This window comes from Heliangelus exortis, chromosome 3, assembly GCF_036169615.1.
Source record: "Heliangelus exortis chromosome 3, bHelExo1.hap1, whole genome shotgun sequence".
NCBI lineage: Eukaryota > Metazoa > Chordata > Aves > Apodiformes > Trochilidae > Heliangelus > Heliangelus exortis.
Window position 1 is genome coordinate 86,449,978 of NC_092424.1, and position 15,160 is coordinate 86,465,137.

Below are 15,160 nucleotides of genomic sequence, written 5' to 3' on the forward strand. Positions count from 1 at the left end.
CACTGGCACAGGTTGCCCAGAGGGGTGGTGGAAGCCCCATCCCTGGAAGTTTTAAGGCCAGGCTGGACAGGGCTCTGAGCAACCGGATCTAGTGGGAGGTGTCCCTCCCCGTGACAGAGGGGTTGGAACTCGATGATCTTAAATGTTCTTTCCAACCTGAAAATTGTAAGATTCTATGACATTCTTCCTAATACAGCATGAAGTGCTGTTGGCTGCCTGTGCTGCAAGACTGGTAGATTAGTGGCTATTGTGCCAGTGTGGTATGTTAAGGTGATCCAGATAAAGGTCTAGCAACAGTGGAGCTGCTGCACAAAGTTTTAATGACAGGTGCATAGTGGAGAGGGAGGAAACTGGCCCTTTCCTTGCCTCTAATGATCACTAAGGCAGGCATTTCATCATTGAACTGCTGTGGTCAAGTGAGATTCTGATTTTTGTTGTTGGTGTGGAACGCTGAATCATGTTATTCTGTTTTGGAGTGCCTATGGTTAGAAGTAAATAAGTATGTGTGAATATTTTAGTTACATGCAGTCTTGACGTCACAGAGTAGCTGTGTATTTTAAGCTTTAATGTGGAAACATGATCCAGCTCTGTAGTGGGGCTTTTGTCCATACCTGGAGTCAGGAGTGGATTGTGGGGTAAAGGAGACTTGAATCTAGGAGCAACTTCTGTAGTACACTTTACATGCTGAGTTTCAGCTTGAGGAATCTAGTTAGCTTAAGACAAAGCCCAATTTGATAAAGAAAAATCTGAGCTAATAATAGAAATTCTTAGGTGAGGGAGAAAACTGAAAGCTTTTTCCCAGAACTAACTGGCCAAGCAAGATTAGATAAGTCTTCAATGTCAAGTTACCCTTACTGTTGCACTAAGTATACTGTAGTATAATACAAGTATAGTAAAGTGATTAGTTTGGCAGTATTACCAGTTAGTAAAACTAACTTCTTCCTTATCTCCATAATATGAAAACAGGTATCTTCTGTTAATGTGGCTTAACTTTTTTGAAATTAAGACCAGAAGCTACTTCTTGTGCTGTTCAAGAAGCCTAGTGGCACCTTGGGGTACTTCACTTTACTTCAAAGTGGTTTTTGACTACTGAGGTAATTTCTAAGAAAATAATTCAGTTGCTGCCAAATAAGCTTTCAGTGAAGCATTTTGGTTTGGTAGTTGAGGGGAGAGTATACAAAAGGAAGTGGGTAATATTTAGCTTCAAATTACTAATTGCCAAATGTTATCTTTTAAAAGGTTCTGTCCATCATGCGCTGCTTTGCTCTATTTTTCAGAGGATTCAACACTTTATTTTATTGGGTTGCTAAAATTCTAGGCTGACTTCTTCTCTATTGTTTGCCTGCTGATGTGACATTGTTAAACCAGTATGGATTTTTTCCTTAATTTGATAAATTCTTGGAGAGAACTTTGGGATTGGATTGAGTTAATCATGAATTTGTGTCAAGTGGAGTAATTTAACATTTTAGTAAGGCTAGTCTGGACAGTAATTGGCTTTGTTTACTCTGACAGTGAAGAGAAGATTATAGACATGAACCTAAAAGATGTGAAACTTAGAGATTGTCAATAGTTCTCAGCAGTACTCTATTTAAAGCTGCTTAGACTTGCATTTAAAATTTTTAAATACAGAAAATATGCTAAACATTGTCTTCTTGTGAGCCATTGGGTGTAGAAAAGGAAGCAAGTGAAGGTATTGGGATGTAACAATACTTAGTTCAACAGAATTTCATTCTTACTGAATGAAATATCTTATTTTGAAATGTCTTTGATCTGCTTTTACATAATTTCTTTGCATATTACAGCAAATAACTGAAATGGTGGATTTGGGAAACAGGGTAGTTATTTTTCTGACTGCCTTTACTGTGGGTGTCAGATCTGATATGTAATTATAGTTCAGCTTTTTATTTCAAGAAACTCAGTATTCATATGGTCATGGTATTGAACTGTTACGGCGTCTGTAAAGATTTTGGTTTGTAAAATTACCTCTGACTTAAGGTCTACTGTACTGGTTTAAACTTCCTAGTTTGTCGTTTGAGTTGAGAGGCAACAATGAATCAGCCTAGAAGCTTGGAGTAGCTTCAAGACTTAAAGAGACTTAAAAGAATAAGGTGTGTTAAAGTTTTTGACAAGTCAGCTCCCAAGCACTTGTGAAAGTCATATCAATAGCAATAAGTGAAAATATTGCTGTTGGTAGCATTTCTTAACCAGAGCTGTGAACTTTGTATACTTGCTGTGTGCTGTTCAGATGCTTGTGCTATGAGTGGCTTTTTCAAAACCTGGTGAAGGCTGGACAAATTATGTATCAATTCAACAGCCCTAGTCTAATTAAATAAGACAATTCAATGACAGGTTCTGTTGGAAAGCGTAGCTGCTTGTCAGTATCCATTGGGAGTAGTTGTGTGCTAATATACTAATAGCAGGTAAAATAACCACTTAAAAACTTAACAGCAGTATGAAGAATTACAGGATACCACTTGCAGAAAGAAAATGATTTATAGTTTCATAATATGGTGATAAACCATTAAAAATTCAGGATAGAGATTAGCTATGTGTTCAGTAGCACCAGTGGTTTAAATTCAAAAAAGTAACTTTACTGTCAGAAGTTTGAGCTGGGTGCTCTTAGTATTGGGTTAAGCTACTGCGGCAATAGCATTTAGGTAGTACCTATATTTGGGTGGTGTAGTTGTAAATGGTACCTTTTTTCACACATTTCATAGGTGTTCTCTCAGTTACGAGTGTGAGTGTTTAGTCCTTCATTGCTTTGGAAAAAACATGGCTCAGTGCCCTTATCTAATGTATGACAGCTATACCCCATAAACAACATGCTGAAGTTAGTATAGTAAAACTTGGAAGCGAGGATATTTTCTGTGCTTGAGTGACCTCTATAGGCTGATCATTCTGATCTTTGATTAATGTTGCATGTAACTTGCCTAATTTACTGGCACAGTGCAATTTGAATTTAGGACAAGTCTAAAAAAGGCAGATTTTTAGATAAGGGAGGCTTGCTTTCTCAAATTGTTCACAATATTGAAGCAGTTAAGTACTGAAAAGGTCTTAGAAGTTTTATGTGTCTTAGAACCTTGAATTATATGCTCCTGGCAAATGTGAGAAGGTTTATGAACTAACCAACAACTTGTTCCATGTGGTTGCTGCTGTATTAACTCGGCATCCGAAACAGCAGATACATATAACACATCAGATTATTTTTCTAAAGAATGAATTCTGTTTAGAAATAATTTCTCATTCATATTTAGGTTCTAGGTGTGATACTTTGCTTATACACCATCTTCAGTAAAAATGATGAGGTAGATTTCTTTAAAAACATGGGTATTGTAAGGAGCACACTAGGCAAGATAAGCTAGAAACTTAAGTTCAGAATCATTGTTTGTTAGGAGTGGGAAGAACTAATTAGTTATGCAAAATGACTCAAAGATTAAAAATAGCCAAAGATCAAAGGATTTGTGTGGACCTGAGGATGTATATTTAACCTCTCAAAGGGGTGACTTTGTATTTACAAGAAGTTGTGTGGTACTTTTAACATTTTAGGGCTTGGTTAGCTGCTCTAATACCTTTTCTGTGGGATGCAAATACTACAACATACTGCATGACAGTTTTTAGTTTCCCAACAGACTTCTGAAATATTCATGGTATAGGATATTTTCAAATATTGTAGGATTTTGCTGAACAGTGGTATCCTAAAAATTATATAACTTACATTACATGGAGATGAAGACTTAAATGTGAAATTCTTGGTGCAAAATTGGTCTCGTCCATTCATATCACTGGCTTAATCAGTCCAGTTGATTTTGACTAGCTTTTATAATGTTTTCAAACTTGCCAGGTAGTATTTGAAGACTTATACTTTAGTTTAACCCTGCACTTCTGTTAAACTGGTTTAAAGTCTCCTAGGATCAGCTGTGCAAATGATATGAGAGTATGACTCTTTAGTGGCTCCTCAGAGAAATGTCTGTGGTAATCTCTAATTAGTCCATCCTTTAAAAAAAGGATGAGCAACAATATTATATTGCAACAGCTTCTTCTATTCTGTGAATTGAGGGAATGAATAACAGAATCATGCCTTCCATTTCTAATATACATGCATTACTAGTAGAACATCCCCCAAAATAAAGTCCAGTGATAAAATAGCTTAATTTTATATATTTTTTGTATACCTCTTATATGACCAACTTCTTTTATCAGGTAGCACAGCTTGCTTCAACTCTCTATTAGCTCTGCTACTTCTTCTCCAATGTGCTCGTCCTGTATATGATCAGCAAACAGATGTTTACTTTTAGTCTTTTTATCACTACGGAATTGAAGGCTACTCAAAAGGGTTAATTCTGTAAAGAATTTGGAGTGAAAAAAAAAAAGTAATAATTCGTATGCTGTCTCGTAAACAGTTATAACAGTGCTTGAATTAGAGCTAGAATGAGAGTAAACTAATATTTGATGATTTCCTTTGAATTACTATGCAGTAAATTAAGTTCCAATGTAAATTTGTCTCTTCACCTAATGAAATTATTTCTCCTAGCTTTGTACTCCATCATACTGTTCTGCGTTTTTCTGTGGATTCCCTTTGTCTATTTCTATTATGAAGAGAAGGAAGAAGATGATGGCAACACGTGCTCAGTAAGTTGACTCTAGCAAATGTACCAAGCAGTGAAATGACAAATGAATGCAGTCAAAAATGAAAGCAAGAATGATTGAATACTACAATTTTAATGGCATTGCCAAGTCTATTACTATGGGTCCTTTAAAATACTGAGACAGCTCTTAATAACACTCAGTCTGACAGAGTCTACTCTAAGCACTGTGGTCTCGCATGAACTGAAACTTCAGTGAAATAAGTACATAACATCAGAATTACCATGAATTCTTTCAACTTCCTACAAATTTATTTGAGCCTGATTTCATATACAGTAAGTTGAAATGTCTTACGTGAGATTTTTTCATAAAATAGAAAACCTGTATGAACAGGTTTTAAAGTAGGAAGTTGGAAGGTTATAGTGATTCTGAGATAGAAACCAAGTTTGAGTACCTTCCTTCTTGTATTTGAATTTTTCTTGAAGTAGCCTGTAGTAATTTACCTGAAGCTAGCACTTGGTTATTTTTGTAATGCATTCAAGATTTTTGATATGCACAACATCCTAGGGAATAAAGTAAATAAATGCATGCCATTTTCTCAAATGAAAATATTTTCTTCCTAAGAGTCTTTTGATCGTAGTGATAATTTCCCCCTTTCTTCAATTGTAACCTTGACATCAGAAGAGTTTTAATCAGAGCCTTAATAGAGCATTGACAATTTTTTTTTTTTAGTGTATATGCACTGATCACATGTACCTTGGCTTCTGGCCATAGCTGCTCAAGTGCTTTGTTTATGGTGGAAGTATAATTCAATCTCATTACTCATAGCTATAAGACTCTTCAAGGCTGCCTACATCTTAACTACTCATGTTTTCTGTGGAGGTCCTTTTATCAAATACCTCTTATGCTAAGTATGCTTTGTCATAATTTGTTGAACAAATCCCTTTGGTTTTATTCTGTATTAATATATTAACTTTATCTTTGATATACAGCAGGTTAAAACTGCATTCAAATATACTTTGGGATTCATCACAATTTGTGCAGTTCTTCTCTTAATTGGGTGAGTATTTATGTATTGGATATTAGCACACCATATACTGACTAGAACCCCAGACTGAATTTTGTTATATGTGAGATTAGAAAGGTAGATTTGTGTTGCACTCAATCCATAAAATAGCTATCTAGCTTAATCTCTTCCAGGGCTTAACTGTTTTAAGAATTAGATACCTGAAAAAATAACAGTTTAACTGAAAACTGAAAGGTTTGTTTTTTTAAGTGTGGAGGTAATTGTGCTTATCTTTTGCCTGTTTGTGCAGTGTAAACACCCATCAAGGATGTGATGGCTATGAAATTTATTTACAGCTGTATTGATAAATCACTGTGCAACAGGTATTAAAATATTTGTTCTGTTTTCTGCCTCTATCAAATGCTTTCATGGATAGTTTGGTGTTATAAACTTAGTACCTTCCTTTATAAATGAAAGTGTTCTGTGAAGGATGTAAGTATAGTGTGGAGTTTTGCCTTGTATGATAAAGGCTTTGCTGGTATTTGTTTGGAAGGTGGACATTACTGAAGTGGGCAACATGTTTGCATCAAGGGCTGTTATTTGGAAACTCCAAACACTATTACAAATGAAATTTATGGTCACCATTAAGTATGACATGCATACCAATATCAAATGTTTTTCATGTCTGCTGTGTCATAAGCATTTTAGCATTCTGACTGCAGCAGTAAAGTTGGTAATATTAACAAAATGTATGCTTAAGTGATCCTATTCAAGTACTGGAGTATGAAGTAGAAACTAGAGTGAAATTAATGCTTCTAATTGTATACCACTTTACTGGAATATTGTTTCTACTTCTGATGAACTCAAGGTGAGTTTATTAAAAGTATTTTCTTTTCAGTTAAAAATAACATTTGCTATTATGAGAAACTAAAGGAGTCTGTGTTAGCTTAAGCATACTTTAGAAATGTTACTCAACTTTGACATAAGCTGTCTCTCTGACTGCCTCACATCGTAGGCATACATATGTACATTATGAGATAGCCAGCTGAAAAAAATTTGCAGCATCTATAAGTAGGTGTCAGCTGAATTCTCAGTAGCTGAAGGTGTTTCTTTTCATCTTTTCCAGTAAAATGGACCTTTGTTCTTGATTTCCTAATTGTTTTCTCTGCTCTTGGGCTTGTTCTTTAAAGCCTTTACAATTTACAGTGGCACCCACGATCCCCTCTAACACCGTGTCTGCCATCTGACAGTGAGATTGATGTGCAAACCAGACAGCTGTTGTACTTGGGCTAGGACTTGGTTACAGAGCAGTGCTTCTCTGTAGGTACAGGTTTGAAACCCACTGATTTAAATACTAGGAGCATCTGCTGCCGGACTCCTTTAGGTACTGAGAGGCATTTTTGGTATCTCTGGGTTCTAAATGGAACAACTTTTCTGCTATTATATAAACAAAGTTACTTGCTTTTTCTTCCTTTTAAGATTATAATTAAACAGTAGCATCATCTTAATGCCCTTTGAATGGAAAAGCACCCTTTCTACTTTTCTACCCTTTGCTGCTATAGAAGAATATCATTATTGCCTGTCACCTCTAAGACAAGTTACAAGATTGAACAGCAGCCCAGTTTAGGAAGATAAATTAAGTCATTGTGCTGAAGAAAAATGCACTTTGGTTCTGGTGTAGTCACAGAATCACCACAGTTGGAAAAGACCTTTAAGATCACTGGATCCAACTGTCAACATCCTCCATCTCTCTCCCCTCCCAAATAAAATATATCTATCAATATCTGTATCATCCACTAGAGCATGTCCTGAAGTGCCTCATCTAAGTTTTTTTGGTTTTTTAAGCACTTTGAGGGATGGTGACTCTACCACCTCCCTAAACAGCTATTTCTTCCTAAGCTATAGCTGACCTCTAATACTATTATTACTCACTTTTGAACAGGCCAGCACCCAGCTCCCTACAGTTGTGGAGAGTGAGAAGGTCTTCTCTCAGCCTCCTTCTCCAAATTAAACATTCCCAATTCCACACATCAAGAGCAAGATGGTTAGGATGATTTCCAGCTACCATTCCTAGCAAATAGTCAATCATGACTATTGTATGTGACTAATGTATCATATCGAGACAACCTTTTTTCTGAATGGCTTAGCAAGTAATCTGTTTTAATTATAACAAATCAATAAATAGCTTGGTTCCTTTAAAGACACTTCTATACAAGAAGTCCCTCCATCTATTCTGGTCAGCAGTCTTCAAAGAAACTATAGAAGCTGGAGTAAGAAGTTCAAGAATAAGATTCTTACCTGGATGTTTACCTTGCTTGATTGGAGAGCTATATGACTATTTTGGGGAACATGTTTTGTGACAAGTGATCTTGAAGTTTGTTCTAAGTTCATAACAGCTCAATGAGCAGCATTCCATTATCTAAACTGCTAGTGAAAGTAGTGTTTATACCTCTCACTGTTTCAGTTTAAAAGATTCTTGCTGTGGCAAAAACATGTATGTGTGTAGTAACACATGTTCTACAGATAAATAACTTGATGCAGAGTATGGGGCAAATTTATACTGTGATACTTAGAATTAATATTTACTTGTGATGCCTTTCCCTTTTTAGAAGTCGTCCTGAATATAGTTTGCTGTAAATATGTGCAGGGGGCAAGGGTCTTGAGATACTAAGATCTACAGTGTGACACATGCAACAGTCTGGTCTGAACTAAAATTTTCTTTTGATGCTAATGGATGTTTGGTTCTGAAAGGATTGATTCGCTGTCAGAGTTTGGAATTCAACAGCTTCCCTCAACTTTTCTAGAACCATTAGCTTTTACAAAGCTATGAATATATATGTAATTAGCCTATAAATAAATATGCAAATTATTTTAGCAGAACTCACTTGAAGGAAATGAGTTTAAATCTCATGTGTTACAAATTATTTTCCTGGGGATGAGAGTTAATGGCATTCTTTGATTTAAAGATCAGACTTGGCCCATCTATACACCTGTGTCTTATTAGCCCTGCCAAAAGTTAATAGTCTAAAACTGCTTGTCTTGCATTTGCTTTCCTTGTTCTGCAGCCAAGATATTGATCTAGATCTTAATCGTAATATTCCCAGTATGTTTTTTCAACAGCATTGCAGTTTTCTTCTACTTTTAAAATTACTGCAGTTAATAATTTCATTGCTCTCCAAAACTCCCAGTGTAAGAAATCACATGGCAGTTGAGTTGTTCTATTTGCTTGTATCAATTGAATTTTCAGCTAAACCTGTAAAATCTTGCACTGGCACTTGTCCAGTGGGCTGACTTATATTGTATCACAGGGATGATAGGTGAGTGGAGTTATTTAGCATGGAAACTTCTTATTCTGGTGATTGTTACAATAGCTCTCAGCTACATTGACCATTTAGTCAATATAGCAAAATAGCCAAGGCTTTTGTCAAATTTCTCCTTGCTCAGTGGGCATGAAGAATAGGCTTAGACTGCTGTGTGCTATGGTGGTGGAATGGATGGGCTGTGTGTTAGAGATTCTTTGGGAGTGTGGACTGGTTGCAAGCCTGCAGATGGATGGATAGGAATGCTAACTCCTCTTTCTCTCATTGCCTGCTAAGCTAGGAGCCAAAAGTCTGTTCAAGTAGGCTAGCTAGCCTTCTGGCTAGTTTGTTCAGGAGGAGGGGAAATAACATTCATGCTTGCTTGGGACTAAGATGTGTGAACTTTGAGTTCCTGCATTCCTTTGAGTTGCTCAGTGCATGGAACAAGAGCAGGAGCAGAATCAAGTGTTCCTCTTTTTCTGTCAAGGTTTAGCTGAGTACAGATTTGAGTGTGTATAGTGGGTACTGTGGCTGCTGCTTTGTTCTTTGGCATGCAGTTGGAGAGAGCCTCAGGGGAAAAAAAACCCTATTGCTTTTTGGAGGAAGGGAAAAAAGACAAGCAAGCTATAAATTTCCCAAGATGTTCTTACATCTCAATTTTTTCCTACATATGATCCACAGATAGCAAGTTCATATTGATGCTAAAATAAAAGGACGTGCTCTCACTTAGTTTCCCAGTCTCCTAATGCTTTGTAGCAAATAAACCTTCAGTTACTGTGTTTCTGTCTTTTAGAAATTTAGAAATTTTGACTTTGTTTTAATAGCTGTATCTTGATCTTGCCTGGATGCTGTTTTACAGGAAGAATTACTACAAACAAAATTAGTTAGCATGCATCAGCTTAAGTAAATGATAGCCTTAATCTACCTCTTGCACAGCTAGGAAACTAAAAGTCAAGCATTTTTTTAAAGTTAAGACTTTAAAAATAAGTTTTGACTTTGAAGAACATGCAGTTTTTGGCACTAAGGTTTGGAACACACATTTATATTCTGTACTTGAAATTTGAGGCTTACTCCTGGAATATGCATATTTGCTGTTTGTTTTCTTATTGGGACTTGAGGCAGGAATTTAATTATGTATCTTTCATACAAATGTCCAAAAGATACTTCTGAGAATCATAGAATCATAGAATTGGCTGGGTTGGAAGGGACCTCAGAGATCATCAAGTCCAACCCTTGACCCACCGCTGCAGTTACCAGACCATGGCACTGAGTGCCACATCCAGTCTCTTTTTAAATATCTCCAGGGACGGAGAGTCCACCACTTCACTGGGCAGCCCATTCCAATGCTTGATCACCCTCTCTGTAAAGAAATTCTTTCTGGACTTTGATTTGGCTTCTCACATTCTTTACCTAAACAGTTGCTCTCCAAATCTGAATATGTGACTTATAGGCCTTCTGGAAGCTATGGTTTCAGATTGGTGTGGAAGCACTGGTTTTCCAGCTGTTATAAAACTACCTGTTTGGGCTATAGAGATGCTGAAGAATTGCTCTTGTTATTGGATTGTAGATGGGGAGACTGACAGCAGGAGTTTTCAAATACAGGCCTGTTTTGTCTGACTTTCTTCTGAGTGTTCTGCTTGTCTCTGCTAATTCGAAGGTCAAAAGTATTCAATGAACTTCTCTGCAGTTCAGTTCTGTGGGGCAACTACAGAACAAGGAATGAAATGCAGCAGATTTGTTCAGGTTCTAGTAATGGAGGATAAACATGTCCCTTTTAACTGTAATTATGGGAATTTTTTTTTATAGCTTCTGGAGGTGTGGATGTACAAGAGAATTTGTCTCAATTGATGCTGAAAGTCTTGGTGCTCCTTTGCACATCAGTCAAACAACAGTAAATCAGATTAATACATCTTTTAACAATGCTTGAATATAGGGTCCTTATCTCTGTTAGGACTTGTAAATAGAAAATTGTGTTTATTGACCTTGGACCTGACTCTTTGTGCACGCACACACACACACGTACTCTGCTGATCTAAATACAGCATTTGAGGGGAATGTGAATAAAATAAAACACTGCATTCAGAATTTTAAGCTGGTGTCATACAATTTTTCTTGAGGAATAAGTGGATGTCTGTTTTCCTAACTTGGAAGTAGAATGCTTTTGATATTTGGTTAATTAAATCACTTTTTTGCTTTGTTACAGTGCTTTTGTTCCTTTGGATATTCCCAACAAGAATAATTCCACAGAGTGGGAGAAAGTGAAGCTCTTGTTTGAAGAATTTGGAAGCAGCCGTAAGTTGAAGATTTGTTCTGAGCTTTGCATGACTTGCAGATAACTTATTCTGGCACACTCTTTATTGACTGAATAAGAAAAACTAACTTTTTTGGTGGCAGTTTTCTAACTTGACTAATTGCTTACCAAACTACATCATACTGCATATTGCATTTAACCTTTAGCTTCTGCAGTTCATGTACTTAGCCAGGGTTTGTTTTAAGAGCAAAGGTGTGCAGTGTTTTGTAAGCGAGCTACCACAGACTTTGCAAATGTATCCTGAAAAATGGTGACTAAAAGTTAACAAGCGTTAATCCAAATGCATAAGTATTGTAATATTTCTGCCACATTCTTGCTATGTATCAGAATAGTGGCTTCTGTCTGAATGTTTTAGAATACAATCCTATGATTCTTGGTCAGGTTATATTCTGCATTATTCTAGGAATTTTGTGCTGACTAAAAGTTCCTAGCAATGCAGCTTGCTATCTCTGTCAGCAGTTGGTGTATTCCTTCAGATCCCATCAACTTTGTATGTCCAATTTACTTAAGTCTTCTTGAACCTGATCTGGTCTTCATTTTATTTTTGGTGCTACCAGCATTATTTTGTAGGATAGCTCTGAGTGGAGACACCTCAGATCATGTAGTCACATCTGCTCAAAGGAAGAAGCTGTAAGATTAGACAAGGTTGTTCAGGACTTTATCAGGTAGCTCTTGAAAAACCCTTAAGGATGGAGGCTTTCATCTCATGGTGAAAACCAAAACAAACCTCTTATCCAGTGTGGTTATATGCACTGTTGCCCATTGTCTTATACTCTGCTATGTACTCCTGAAAAGCTGGTCTTTACATGTTGATAAGCAGGTCTGTCCAAAGCTGTTTTGTTCTGGGCTGAACAAGCCTGGCTCCCGCAACTTCTCTGCACAGTGTGTGCTCCAGTCTCTGACCTACTTAGCTCTTCCCTTAACTTGTTTGTATTTATTAATCTTGCCTGTAGTGCGGGACTCAAGGCTGGTTGTGGTATTCCCTGTACAGTTCCTTCCTTTAATGGATGGGCATGATCCTGCTAATACAGCCCAGGATGCTTTTGGATTTCTGTGCTGCCAGAGTACAGTGCTGGCTTACCTTAGCTTGTTGTCTGCCAAGGCAGGAGGTTTTGTGGAGCTAATTTGGAGCCAACAAGTCCCTGATCAGTATTGTTATGAAAGTTTTTCATGTTTCAGAGAGAAATGAGGACAAAATTCTTACCCACCATCTTTACTTGTACTTGTTTTCCTGTCTTTATGGTGACTTATTATTTTCCCTTATCTGCAGTTAACCCAAGAATTTCAAAATACTAATTTTTGATGTTTGTTTTAGTCCACCCAGTTTGTAGTGGTTTTACAAAAGGAATGCACACTCATCCAGAGGCAGACCCTGATATGCCAGCTATCTTCTGGAATGTAATTACTAATTTTTTAGCTAGCTAGTTTCCTAATGTTCCATTGAACACAGTTTAAACTTAAGTCGATACAATGTTTTCAAATGCAGGTATAGGAAGTTTATCAAATGGGGTGTTTAGGTACATTGTGTGATGTGTTAGGGGATTACTCTTGTAAGGGCTCTTCTGTTCTTTTCAGATCATAGGAAAGGATTTCACAAATACTATAGGGGGGACAGTGTCAGTTTAGTGGCTTGTTGTTTTTCCAATTTTAAACAAAATGTAGTATTTCAAACATTAATGTTAGTTTTAGGGAAGATTTTTGGTATTATATATAAAAAATATCAAAGGAAATACTTGTGCTGACAAGTCAGATTTGGTAGTGCTGTTATTTTTTGGTATTTCTGGAAGGAGTCTTTTAGGGTTGGTCAGAAGAAAGATACAGCTTCTCATAGAGGATAACTATAACAGGGTTTCTTAGTCTGAGTCTAGCACCCTGTAAAGGCTGAAAATAAGTCTTGAAGAGTCATTAGATAGCTATGGGAGAAAGTTCACTAGTGGCTAGTCAGCCATTTGACTGAAACATCTGAACTTGGAGCAAAGGAGGGATGGCTGTCCTGCTTCTTGCTGTATTGGAGGAAGATGTATTGATGACAAGGTTATACTATGTGATTTTTTCATCTGAGTTTTTATGGCTGGTAACTTTGTCTTAGTTGTTGGTTTTTTGTTTTTTTTTTTTCTTCAGTCTTAAATATCTTAATTAGTGAAGAAATGTTACCTCTATGATAGCTCTACTTAAGCAATTTTCAACAGGCTTTTTTTTTTTTTTCAGATGGCTTGACTGCTCTTTCATTTTCCATTAGTTCCTTGACTGTGATTGGAATGTTGGCAGCTATCACTTACACAGTAAGTTATTCTGCAAATGATGTAGTTCTTTACATTCATGATACTTGCAGTTGTCATAAGCTATACCTGTGTAGAAAATTTATCATGCTAAGTAGCCTCAGCAGTGTTCTAGCTCTGGATTTTTGTTGTTTGAAACACTACTGAGTTCTTGGAATGAGAGGAATAACTTCTTTACTGTAGATGTAAGAACCACTGTTTCAGAACTAGAGCACAAATTTGATTTTGGTGTGTTTCTGCAAGGGGAAGTCACATTATTCCTTATGGCTTGCAACATGCACTCTGTAGCTTCTCCTGATTTTAGGTTTATCCATACAGCAGTGAAAATTGATATTGCTTTTTTTATTCATTGGATTACAGCACAACTGGGAATTGATCTGGTCAGTTTATTATAGCGAATATAACCTTTGCTTCAAGTTTCTACATTGATGTTTTTGTCTCTGCAGAACTTTAAAATGAAGTCTTGCAGAATAAATTGATTTGTAAAGATTTATGCAACATCCTTGATCATAACTATCCGTTTCTTTAGAAGGCTGTTCAGCAAAAGATTAAGTGTCTTCAGTGGAGCATTGCTTCATGGTTCTGTGTTTCTAGAGTTTGAGTAAGGGTAAATATCTAGGTATGTCCAGGATTCAGTTTTAGGTATGAAGAATCTACAGCATCTTCTGTAATGTTAGCCTTAGATCAAGAATAGCTAAAAAGTTAAAAACAAATAGAATTTGAAATTGTTTAAAGGCTTTTCTTCTGAAGTCTCAGGAATGTTCTTTTTAGTTCTAGGCATGCAGCTGAACTACTACAGTTGTTACTGTAGCTTAGAAGGATTCAGTGTCCGTTCTGTAACTGTAAATCATATTATTTAAGATTCTGTTAAACTCCCTTACTCTTGCTTTGATATGCAGAGGGAAGGAACCGTTTCAATTTTACTAACTTTTGCCAACATTTGAAGTTCAAGTGATCACTTGCTTTTCTATTGTTTTATTTCTTCAGTCACAGAATAATCATTCTGTTTGTAATGCTATGTGTATTAAGTAGGCATCAAGGTGAAGCTTTAAAGCTTAAGATAACTGCAAACAAAGCTTTAAAATTTCTGAGAAGTCAGCATTTTCCTGATAAGTTTTAATCTTAAAGTTTGTGTCCTTGCTAAAATAACTCCCTCTTCCATTGCAGACTGGCTCTAGCATAGTGAAGTTGTTCCCATATATCTTTGCCAGTGAATTCTAAGTGGCTCTGTAACACCAGCTCATCAAAGAAGTTATTTGCAAGCATTGCTAGCCAAGGATTTGTTTTGTGGTCACTTGTCAGGCAAAGGATAAATGGATAAAATTGTCATAGAACAAAGATACATAAGAGGAAGAATGGTTTAGTCGTAATTGGGTAAGAAGTTAAAGTACCTGCTAAATGCTACCTTTAGTACTGTTAAACAAATCTAAATTGAGTAACAGGCATAGCTAATGATTTTCTGTCTCTTTATACTAGTGACTTAAGCTGCTGTAAGTTACAGAAGGATTAGGGGTGGTAATTCAATACAGGATCCTAGATACAAGTGTAAGAACACTGACAGCAGCTTGGTGGTTGTCAGGCTGCAGCTAGCTTTTTGGCAGAGCAGCCAGTAGATATCTCAGGTGAGCTGAATTGCTTTTACATCCATAGACTACATGCTTTAACTTGACCCAAATCATAA

The 15,160-nt window shown here is 36.6% G+C and overlaps 1 protein-coding gene across 1 annotated transcript in view; it reads left to right on the plus strand.

Annotated features, from left to right (window-relative positions):
- The window catches only part of LMBRD1 (LMBR1 domain containing 1), a 71,587-nt gene that overhangs the window by 12,192 nt on the left and 44,235 nt on the right, over positions 1 to 15,160 (plus strand). The window contains exons 4-7 of the mRNA XM_071741617.1: positions 4,532 to 4,629; positions 5,577 to 5,644; positions 11,093 to 11,181; positions 13,409 to 13,482. Coding sequence (XP_071597718.1) covers positions 4,532 to 4,629; positions 5,577 to 5,644; positions 11,093 to 11,181; positions 13,409 to 13,482 — 329 coding nt within the window. The remainder of the gene's footprint in view (positions 1 to 4,531; positions 4,630 to 5,576; positions 5,645 to 11,092; positions 11,182 to 13,408; positions 13,483 to 15,160) is intronic.